This window comes from Vicia villosa, linkage group LG5 (genome assembly GCF_029867415.1).
Source record: "Vicia villosa cultivar HV-30 ecotype Madison, WI linkage group LG5, Vvil1.0, whole genome shotgun sequence".
NCBI lineage: Eukaryota > Viridiplantae > Streptophyta > Magnoliopsida > Fabales > Fabaceae > Vicia > Vicia villosa.
The window spans coordinates 117,038,068-117,050,685 of record NC_081184.1 but is presented as its reverse complement, the minus strand read 5'-3'; the positions used below and the strand labels follow the sequence as shown (position 1 = coordinate 117,050,685).

The window sequence follows — 12,618 nt, the reverse complement described above, 5'->3', positions numbered from 1 at the left end:
TTGGAGATTTGTGGCAATTGAGAATATTTTGTTATTGTGTTAACGTTTCTTCGAATATTTTTGAGATTTCAAAAGTTTTCAAGGTGTGTGATGTTGTGACCGGTTTTGACAATTCTGGTCGAAAAGAATGAGGTTCTTCTTTCTACATTCACGTTGGTAGTGTTATGTGAAAACCTACAGACAAGGTGGGAGTTCTTCTCAATCTTTAGATAAACCAACACTCAAGATACTGGTACGATCGAAGAAAGATTGCTTCAGAACTGAGACTTTGGAGGAAGATTGTTGGGACTGGAAGATTCAAGATAATTTTGCGTAATGATTTTGCAAGAATTCAGTTCAGAAACTCTGTACAAGTTAAGATATCGAGATAAAATATTTTGATATTTTAGCGTTATTTAGATGTTATGATTGTACTAAAACACGGGTAATCTTTTACAAATTATATTGGAAGACAAATTTTTTTTAATAGGAAAACATTATAGAGTGGATTAAGCTCTGCGGTGATAATATTTGAACCACTATAAATCGAGCGTACCCTTTTCTCTTTATTTTAACTTTGTAGAAATTGCATGTTAGGTTACATTTACCGCTTTCCTAACATTGACCCACATGTGTCGACACATAGACCTGTGTTTTGTGCAAAAACTGATTTTTAATGCATTGAAACTCATTTTTAATGCATGATTCTTTTTTCAAATATGTTCTAAGTGGATTCTAAGACCCCTAATGCAAAGGTACACATAATGACTCGGAGATACCGTCCAATGTACATAAATGGAAAAGATTTCTTAATTTTGACATCATGTAAAACATCTAACAGGCAAGTGCGCTCACAACGTTCGTCACCACGATGACACTCTTCACACCCGTCAGCGTGTCCAGGTTCGTAACGACCAGGGCGTCATGGCGATGACGCCCATTATCAATCTTCAAAATGTAGATACACCATTTCCTGCGGTGAAGGCCATCCAAACCTCCGAATTTCACCTTCCAGCATTCAAAACAAACAGAAATCATCATGCTATTGTCATATAACATCAATCAACATACGTCTAACAATTTAGCATGTATAAACATTAATTTTCACCAATTTTGATACAAATTTAGTCAAACTCAGTTTATTCATATGAACACAACAATTTCAACCATTCATCAATAATTTTCACATACTTTTTCACATGTAATTCAACATACAAAATTCAATATAGCAGCAGTAATTATCACATCATTTAAGATCATTATGTTCTTCATTCAAGTAGTAATCATCACATAAATCAATATCATCATGTTCTTCATTCAATTCTTGGAATAAACAATAAGAAACCTAGTGGAGATTAAGGAATTTTCCCTACCGACTCATGCGATTGACACCTTATTTAGAGTAATTTCCCCCTTACCTCAATTTCCAGCAATTAAACCTTAAGCTTTTGTTTGAATGACTCTTCTCTCTTAGCCCATACTCTTCTAGCCTTTTTTCTCTTCTTTCTCTCAATCTCGTACTGATAAAACTCTCAACTTCTCTATTTAACAAAAATTCTTAATTTAGTTTTCTCTATTCCATCCTCACTTATTCCCAAAATTTCTACTTTGTCATTTTCCTTAAATCTCTATTGTACTTTAATTATTTAATCTAATACTTAAATATTCTATCAAATACTCATCATTTTCTCATTTTTATTTAATTAATAAAAATACTTATAATTTTAATTATTCTAATTAATTATCCCTAATACTCTACTCTCAACACACCCCTCAACATCCATTATACCCACATGGCCTAAAACAATAAAACAATTTATTTAATTAAAAGACCTAGAAAATCAAATAAACACACAAATAATCCGATTAAACCGCTTAATCGAATTTGGGGGTGTTACACTATGCGTTTCGTTCTCCATACTCCTCAATAAGTGGTATTAGAGTTTGGTTAGTTTCGGTGGAAGAGCGAAAATGAATCCTAGTGTGGATCAAAATTAATGGGGGAGATTATTAGAATTCCAGTGTAAGTGGTTAAGTCTCGCGTCAATTAAAAGTTGAAGAAATATGAAAAGTAACATGTATTTTTAATATTTTAAGACTTTGGATTGATATATGGTGTGAAAATCTATGAGATCTTAAACAATTTATCCATTAACACTTCCAAATGAAGAGCCTTGTCTGTTGCAAATTATGAAACATTATTTAAAGCTCTTTTGAAAGTGGCGTTGCATTAGATCCAAAACGTTGTAGTGTTGACACTTTTTATATCTTTACGGATCCTTTAATTTGCTTTAAGTTTAGAGATAGAGCTTTGAAGAGGCTAACAGTAACAAGTTAAATCATTTTAAAAAAGGTTAGGCCTAATAAAGAGACTTGTTAGATTACAAATTAGGTTTAATCTTTCAACAGTGTCACATTTAGTCATGGTATCATTAGAAAATATTCCAAATATTCCACCAAATCTATAGCTACTTTCTTATACAATTACTATGCTAAATATCTACTATAAGAAGGCTACAAAATCTATCAATTAGTTGAATCTAGATTTGTTCTTTGTATACGTATGTGTTAGTGTTACCCTTGTCTAGAGGAAAGTTCCTGCACCCACAACCAAATTGTTAGGCAAATGTTTTGCTATTTATATGTTTAATCTATCAATCACAATCAACTTCTTAAGAAAACAATGAATTTGAACCACATAACCATGATGGTATTTTTCTAGTCTTCCCAAGTTGACCTCACTATATATACACATGTAACATCTAAACAATCTTTCATATTCATGTTTTCATATTTTCCATCAACTAGTTCTTTTTCTTCAAAAACAATTGTTATCAACTTGTTTGAAGAAATAATGGCATTTCGGCTACCTTTGATAATGCAAGCTAAGAAGCATATTTTCTGCCGCACATTTTCAAGAGGTAAGAAAGTGTTGTCAGCTAATAGTGATATACCAAAAGGATATTTAGCAGTTTATGTTGGAGAAGAGAAAAAGAAGAGATTTGTGGTTCCGATATCATACTTGCATCAACCTGCTTTTCAACAATTTCTTTGTAAAGCGGAAGAAGAGTTTGGATTTAATCATCCGATGGGCGGTCTCACCATTCCTTGCAGAGAAGAGATCTTTGTTAATGTCACTTCTCAGATGGAAAGATAATCACTGCAACAAACTCGAATGCTTTTCTCCGGTGATCTTCCAGAAGCATGCAAATGTAAATCGACTCTTCAGTTTCTTATGGCAACATGATATGTAGGGCCAAAGATGACAAGAAGGCTTTGTTGCATGTAACAGCCATGCATTATATGGATATAGTTTCATGCTTCAATAGTTTATCATCTTTTCTAACAAAATCACATGATGTGTAGAATTAATTAGTCAAGAGAGTTAAATCTAGAAGGATTTAGTAATGGTTGATCCAGAGATATTTTGTACTATATTGTGAAATGAGAATAACAAGGAGTTTAAATACTCTTGCAGCTTGTAGCTTTTATCAGTTTGATATGGATCAATTGATATTTAGCCCAATGTTTGTTTCCATGTCTTGTTTTCTTTTCTCTAATATATGTTGCATTGCATGGTAGTTTTTTTTTTTTAGAAGGCAAGAAAATATATTAACGGGAGAACAAAGGGGGTTCTCCAACCCGTATACACCGGAAACCAACCAAAACGATAAAGAAAATTACAAACCAAATTTGTGCATGGTAGTACTTGTGCAGTTGGAAAGCATGTGGCACTGATGAAGAATATACAATCAAAAGGACTTTCCGTTATATTCACAAAGTACTTGTCCAACAAGAAAGAGGAAAAATTTTACTAATATTCACCACCTTTTCCAACTCAATATATACCCAATTTACCCCACTTTCAAACATAAATGCCTAACTACCTGACTTTTAGAGGGTAGTCTATAGCAATTGACGCCTCTATATATTAGTATTAATAAGTTTTAAGGGAGGCTCAATGTTTTGGGGATGCCTTCTTATTTCAATAGAAGGCGCCAATACACATCTGTTTTTTTATTAATATAATATTTATTTATTATATAGAGAAAAAGGGATATGCATTAATATGTCAACCAATTACAACTATGTATCCAATTAAAACATAATTTTAATTTAAAAAAACTAATATGATATGACATGGCAAGTGTAAGAATTTTGATTGGTTATATGTGTAAAGTTAGTTTACACTGACACTACCTTTAAACTCTATTATATATTATTTTATAATGTATTTTAATAGGGGTGGTAGTCAATTGTATTGGAGCTTGGGAGTGGGAATAGGTCAGGCGGATTAACTGGGGCCTACGGTCCAGCCTACGGCCCAGCCTACATAGATCTAGGTTAGACCAGATTTTTTACATAAATAGAAAAGGCATAGGCTTTTTTATAAGCCTATTTAACTAAAAAGGCTAGGCCACCGACCATATAAAAAGTCTTTTAAGTCTATGAGGCCGACCTATTTAAATAAATATGAATAATTTTATTATTATTATATTGTAAATTGTACTTTGAATTAAAATATAAAAATAAATATTAGTTATCTTAAAGAAATTATGAAAATAAGATGAAAACAAATCTTATGAACAATGTCATAAGTTGCTTCCATAAGTTATTTCAAACCAGTAGTATCACAAAATTTATGCTACTAGGCAAACTCAAGTAAGTCAATGCAAACAAACATTAAATGTCATTGATCTTTTAATTTATTAGTCTATATAAAGTTGAATTGAATGACTTATTTACAAATGTTCAAATGAAATAGGCTTTTAAGTAGGCTAATAGGCCCAATCAGACCTTCAAAAAGGCCAGACACATGCCAAAAAAATAAGCCTACGATAGACTACAGGCCGAGCTTAGGTTTTGTATTTTTTAGCAGGTCAGACTCAGGCTTGGCAAAGCCTAGCTCGGTCCAATCTTTTCCCACCCCTAATTGGAGCTTATACGTGACGAATTTTATATTGTGAACCATTTTTTAACACCTCTTCTTCTTTTGTTTTCAAAAAATTTATTTATTTGTTTCAACTTGGTGTTAATGAGAATGGTTTTTTTAGGAAGATGCTTCCTCTCAAGATGAAGTTCGAGTTTTATTGGAAGTTCAAGAAGTTTGAGGCACGTCTGAACTATTGGTTAAGAGAAAAGTTGAATGAAGAGGAAAGAAATGTTAGAAGAATAGATAGACTTATTGCCTACATATCATTTATGGATGATAATGACAATATTATTGCACCCTGATTTTTCATTTATTGATTCATATGTATTATAATTTCTTCCATTGCATTCTAGTTCAGTCATGGCATTCAATCTGCATCATTTGAATTAAACTCAAAAAGTTGACATTTTCTTTGATCATTTTTTGTATTGTTACTTCATTTACAAGTCATTGTTTTATATTTGCATCTTATTGTATTTTTTATATTTAATTATGGTAATTTCTCATTGCACCCATATACATACTCACAGACCCGCTGTCGGGACCGGCCAAAAATCATACCACGTCGAGCGCATCGAACGCTCGAAGGTACAAACAGAGTCGCCACCAAATTTTATTTATTCCAAAAGAAAGGGGAAAATATCGATTAAACCCACAAAAGAAAGAAAAATGGATAAGATGGTCGTCGTAACCAAATTAGGATTCGGGAGTCAGTTATGTAAGGGGAAGGTATTAGCACCCCTCACATCCATCGTACTCGATGGGACCCATTTAGTTAGTCTTCTGATCGATGTTAGCATGATATTTACTTGTGTTCTTATTATTAAGTGAGGAGAAAGAAAGGAACAAAATTTGGTTTTTTTTATTATTGTGCTCGCCAAGACATTTGTGTCTTGTGCCTACGTAATCCCTCGTGCAATGGGAAAGTCAGAGCAATCGTAGTTCGGGGTAAAAACTACGAGTTTGTTGGTTGATTTTAGAGAGAGGTACTCGATCGCATTCAAACGGAAACAATACCACGCCCACATGGATAAAGATTGTTTGCAATACTACAAGAATGGATAACTAAATCAAGACTAAAACAAGATTTTGGCCATTATCGCATTCTAGTGGAAAACATTCGATCTTCACATGTGGAAGTATGTATGAATTTGAAATTGACTAAGTGTCTCGTTTATGAAAAGATTTTAAATTGAAAAGTCAAAATGACAAAAGGTTTGAATGAATTTGAAGTTGTTTATTAAGAGAATCCAAACATTCAAACAAAGGCTTAACAGACATCGCCTAAATGCTTTAAAGAGCAACTTGCACAAGTACGTACAAACCCCTCTTGGGTGATGAAATAGATTCGCACTTGGGCGAGAAAACGAGATGGTTTAATGAATTGAAATTGTTTTTTAGAATTTTTGTAAAAAGAAAGAGACAAATAAAGTTTTATGGAGTCTTTAATGGAATCCAAGCTTTCAAACAAAGGCTTAACGGCCATCGCCTAAATGATTTAGAACAATTTGTAGAAGTACGTACAAACTCTTCTTCATCTATTAAAATACAAACTTGATTTGATTATTAAAAATGTTTTTGAAGAAAGGTGAGACAAATCGAATTTTAAAGAGTCTTTAATGGAATCCAAACATCTAAACAAAGGCTTAACGGCCATCGCCTAAATGTTTTAGAACAATTTGTACAAGTACGTACAAACCCTTCTTCATCCATTAAAAACCAAACTCGATTCGATTATTTAAAGTATTTTTTATTATGAAAAAGGAATTGGAAAAAGAAATTACTTGGTGTTGACCAAGGTTTACTAAAATTATGTGAAGTGAGAAATAATATTAATTTGAAAAGACTTGACATTGGACCAAGGTTTATTTGAAAATCCTAAACATACATCTAAAGAAGATATTTTTGGTCTTTTTTATGAAAATAATAATTCTTAATGAAAGAAGAAACCTAAATCTAAAAAAAAAAAAACTTTTTGGTATTTTGAAAATGTTTGAGAAAAGAAATATTAAAAGAGAAAACTATTTGGGCCAGGTGGGAGTGCTAAAAATTGGATTGGAGTAATGCCTAATAACATACACAATCAAAATAAAAAGAAGAAAAGAGCATGGGCTCAAGGTGATCCGGGTTGGGCCTGACCCGAATCCACCACCTTTTAACAACATAACTCGGTTTCAAGTTGGAAACCCTAAATCCTCTAATCCGGCCCTAATCTATCACGATTCTTGCTCTATTATCAAACTCGTTTAACATTTCAAGCCATGGGAACCGAAAAGAATCTCTCCTCTATTTCAGTGAGCGAGCAACAACAACAAAACATGATCTCTCTTCCTCTCTCGATCTCAACTGATCTCTCTCGCTCGGGGTTCACTCTCAATCGGTACCACCATTGAAGGAGCTTCGAAGCACTCGTATCTCTTTCGGTTCTAACTTTCTCACGAATTCAAGAACAACACATCAACATTCAAACAGCTAAACCCATTTCCCACATGAACCCTAAACCCCACAATTTCACTATTTCCAGAGATTACAGATACATGGTGAATAAAGCACAAATCGAAGAAGAACAGAAAGAGAAAATAATTCCAGGTAAGCTCTTCGTTCCTCTTCTCCGCTACTTCGTCTTCTGATGTCAGAAACTTGTGTGTGTTGATTGTTTGTTATGTCGCTATTGTGTGGGTGAGCTTGGTGTGTGCATCGTTGTGCTTGAGTAATGGCTTGCTGCAAATTATGAATGTTTGTTTTCGGTGAGTGAGGTTGATGAGAGTAGCTGTGTTTTGGCTTATGAAGGTGAATATATGAATCAAACATAGGTTTATTGCTACGGTTGTTGGTGGATTTCTGTCTGACAGATTGTGTGGAGGTTTTGCTATAGGAATCATGGCTGCCCTCCTTTCTCTACTGTGTTGAGTAGTCTTTTATAGATGAATCAAAATGAATTTTGGGGGGAATATTGAAGGGTATTTGAACAATATTGGCACTGTTTTATTGCTTTTCTGTTGCAAGGATTTGTTATGGCTAATTTGGTGAAATTTGTGGACTATTTCTGCAGGTTTTGGAGCAGCAAATTGGATTGTTATGCAGCAAAGTAGTGGAGCAGCAAGAGTTTGGACATCAAGGATGTGGATTGATGCAGCACGTTTATTTTGGACAGTGTTGTACCCCAAAATTTGCCCACACTTTTCGAAAATTCAAAACTATTTCAAAAAAATTGGATTTTATAAAATCTCGGGTTCATTTACATTGGCATCCTGAATTTTATAAATATTTAATTTAAAGTCTATTTTAAAATATAGTAGTTTACTCTTAAATTGCTTATATTTTAACAAAGGATTATTACCATTTTACCCCTGCCATATAGGTCATTTCTGGTTTACCCCTGTAAAAAAATTTTTTTAAAAACAACTTTGCCATTTCAAAATACTAACTTTTTAGCCCCTAAAGTCAAAATCCGCAGGAAAATTTGCAGATTTTCTTTCGGATTTTCCTGCGGATTTTGACTTTAGGGGCTAAAAAGTTAGTATTTTAAAATGGCAAGGTTGTTTTTCAAAAAAAAAATTTACAGGGTGTTATACCCCCAAATTTGCCTGCATCTTTTTCAGAGAGAAGACAACAGACTTCTGTCTAAAAATTGGGAGTTTCATATAATCTTGGATTTTATTTCGTAAATATCCTGATTTTATGAATACTCAGTTTTTAGAAGGTTTTATACGGTATTTTGGTTCGCTGTTGAATTTATTCTTACACAAACGCCAAATACTGTTTATCACTTCACACACGCTGTTTACTTGAGATTTATTTTTAGATAAATAATATTGACGCAATTGGTACAAAATTAAATTTTGCAGGCGTAAAGTCCGGGGATTCAGACTGTACTGGTAACAATTAAATTATTATTAGTTTTTGTTTCCCACTAATTTTTGTACTATACTATTGTTTTCAAATCTTTTCCTTTCTTTTCAAATCTCTTTCTTTCAAATCAAATCCTAACTTTATTCCATACATCTTTCTTTTCAAACCCTACCATACATTTTCTTTCAAATCCTACTACCACTCAAATTTTCCTTTTTTGTACGGTATCACTTCATTCCCCAACGTCTCTATCCTTCTTTTCACTCTATAAATACCCCTCATTTTTTCCATAAATTCTCACATCAAATTTCACTCATTTCCCAAATTTCTATCTCATAATTATTTTCTCTTCTTCCCCGGCAAAAATGGCAAAGTGGATGGACACGTTTTTTCTTATGGTCATCACTGTTTTGGTGGTGATCATGTCTTTTTTCTGTCTGCATAGTCCTGAAAAATGCGGACCTGGGATGTTTACACTCCTGTGCATCTATATATTGTTAATTATAGCATGGGCTTTCAATCGTCATACTTAAAGTTTGTCGTATCTTTTGCTTTCAAATAATGTACCATTTATTTTATTTGTCGTACTGTTCGCTATATTATTATGTAATATTTGTACTGTCAGTATTAAAAATTGCATTGTCTGTCGTACCGTCGTTTAATTATCAAGATAGTATATGTGTGTTTATTGCTAGTTAAATATTTATTTTTCTGTGCATTAAATCTTTTTCAAGATTATTATCGGTAATTTCGTTCGCGTACGGTATATTTTATTTATTTATTATGTTTGTGTTTTTCTAACAACTCATGTAAATAAATTTTCACCATTAACACAACAAAAACAAAAAGAAAAAAAATTAACTTTAACTGTTAAGTTTTCACTTTAACTGTTACGTTAATGCCCGGACAGCCAGTTAACAGTCAAACCCGCTGACAGCACGATTCTCCGTGTTTTGTATCATCATTCAAATCAATCTTTCATATTTCAAAATTCCAAGATTTTTGTTCTAGAAGTCTTCTGATAATCACATGATCAGCAGAGACTCAACACTGCACAAAAATCAGGTACGCTTAACTGTCTCCTACACAAACAGTCCCTAACTAGGGTTTTTGTTTTTTTCAGGAGAACAAGTTTTTTGAGACCTCAAATGGATTCCATGGATCTCCATATGTATCAAAGTACCACCAGACAAATTTTCAAACTTCGATTCGCTCAGACGCACAGTCAGCGGCTCAAACAGTCAACAGACGACCAGTTTGACCGAAAAGTCAACAGACAGTCAAAAATGAAATTTTTTGTCAACATCCATATTTTGTCAAAAGATTCATCATTTGATCAATGGTTGATCATAATTCATCAAGAAAAGTCCAAAAATCAACAAAACCCTAAGTTTCAAAATTAGGGTTTTCTCCTAAAAAGTCAACTAAACTTTGACCGGCCATAACTCTCTCCTCGTTCATTCAAAAAATTCCAACCAAAGCTTGTTTTGAAGGAAATTCAATTATCTTTCAAATGAAATGGATCCCATGGTCATTGGATTTACCATTTGAAAAATATGAGCTCAGACATTACAGGTCATTTTCAAAGTCAACAAAAAGTGGTTTTTTGTCAAAGCCCATAACATCAAGATAACTTCTCCAAATGCAAAAAGTTTCCAAAGTAGCTTGTAGAGGACATCTTGAGGTTTCTAAAAAATACAAGAACTCCTTCATATGATCAAAATTGAGGGAGTTATGCCTTGTTGAAGTTGGCTATTTTTTGGGAAAATGCATGAAACCAACATTGATCAAAAATGTTTTTTTTCAAAAAGAGGCCAAGTATTCATGATCCAAACATGTTTCTAATGATATTAAAGGGCTCCCACGACCAACTTAAGGCCCATGGCATTTTATTTCTTTTTTAATTTAATTTTATTCCATTTAAAGTTAAATTAAAAGAGAAATGATTCAAGATAATGATTCAAGGCTTTTGTCCTTAGCATGAGCCATCAAAATTGATCCAAACTCTGAAGCATAGAAGTGTATAGCAGGCCTATAGCAAGAGGGGTGAAGAAAAATGAAGCCATGGCCAAAGAATTCAAAGCTTTTTATATTAAAAAATTCAAAAGTTCAAAGACAATCAATAATTGTTAGCTTAAGTTTGTAGCACTCTTATTGCTCATAAATAGCTTAGCATACTTCAGTAAGCATAGGGACACAAATTGAGAACAAAACACATGCTTGTATCACTCCATATTTCAAAAAAAACAAAGAAACTTACAAATTCGAATTTCAAATTCCAGCCTCATTCAAGCAATTCTAATCATTCTAATCATCTCCTGGGACCTAATAGGGAAGGTAAGCATGCATGGCTATGGTTGAAAACCCCTGGATCACGTGTTCCATATTCACCATTTTCATTCATTTTCTTTGATTTTCGTATCTCATGATTTAACATGTTTTAATGTAAACTAATGTTTCTAACAAGTTCCCAAGATGGTTTGGGAGAGGTTTAAGCCCTTACATGTAAGCTTCCACGTAAGAATTCTCATATACCATTAATAGGTTTTCAAATATGTGAACTTTCGTATGCCATGTTCCATGCGTTTTTAGCCAAAACCAACACCACCATCATGCTCAGGAGATCATTTTAAGTCAACCTGGGTGGCCCTTGTTTTGGTTCATAGCTGTTTTTGTAGGTTTTCAAAAGCATGGAAATCTGAAGAAAAATCCGCAGGAAAATCCATAGGAAAATCCCCAGCTAAATCCGCAGGAAAAAGGAAGAAGAAGATGAATAGTAAAAGAGACTCCTTTGACCGCTTGCGTGGCAGCTTCTCTCTTCCTCATTCGTCCATGCGTGCCATGTGGGTCCCAGCTTGGACTTTGAATGTCTGACTGATCACATGCTCTGATTTCCATGTGACTATGATGTAACCTCATCCCACAGCCCTTGGATTCTCTTAGCTTTCCATCCAACGCTCTCAGCCTTGTAGACCTACCATGGTCCACCATAAAATCACCACACAGGATCTTTCCTTTAATGTTTTAATTTCTTTTTTAAATATAACTTCTAAAATTATTTAAAAATAGTTTTAAAAATCAAAAAAATTATATTAAAAATATTTTTAGGGTGATAAAATGTTTAATTAATTTTTGACACAAAAATATTTTGTTTTTCTTCATAATTAAAATATTTTGTTTAATTAATTAGATAATATTGTTATATTTATCTTTTAATTATTTCTAACCCATCAAAAAATCAGGAAAAAATATTTTCTTTTATTTAAATTAGGTTTATATATTATAAACTAATTTTGTACATATTTAGAATATTTTTCTCTTTAAGTTTAAATTATGTGTATAATTATTTGTATAATTATATGTTAATTAATTTAATAATCTCCAAAACAATTTCAAAAATCCCAAAAAATTAATTTTATTTTAAAATTAATTAACACACAATTTGGAAATATTTTAGACTTAATTTTTTAGGTTTAAATTTTATTTCTAATTCCTAACCTTTTAATTAAATTAATTATACATTAATTTTAATTAAAATCAACCATCCAAAAATCCAAAAATATTTTCCTTTTATCTTATTGTAATTTAAATTCATAGATAAGTGTATAGGCTGTCAAATTTATGTAAATAGCGTAGTTTACATTTCTCGCACAATTGATGTAATAGCGTAGATTTATTTTCCGCATTTAACATTCCCGCACTTTAATTTCTGTATATACAAAATTGCGTGTATGGCAAAGATAATAACTGAAGCGCTAGATCACTAATTTCAAAGACAAAAATATCTGAAAATAAAACACAATCACACTTGCACCTCTTAGGGTAATCCCTCTGTTACTCTTTTCAAAATCAAT

The 12,618-nt window shown here is 32.6% G+C and overlaps 1 protein-coding gene across 1 annotated transcript; it reads left to right on the top strand.

Moving 5' to 3' along the window:
* Positions 1 to 2,777: 2,777 nt before the first annotated feature.
* On the top strand, positions 2,778 to 3,553 carry LOC131602141 (auxin-responsive protein SAUR24-like). The gene has a single exon (XM_058874156.1). It carries the CDS (start codon positions 2,834 to 2,836, stop codon positions 3,134 to 3,136), a length of 303 nt encoding a protein of 100 aa, XP_058730139.1. The 5' UTR covers positions 2,778 to 2,833; the 3' UTR covers positions 3,137 to 3,553.
* Positions 3,554 to 12,618: the final 9,065 nt, after the last annotated feature.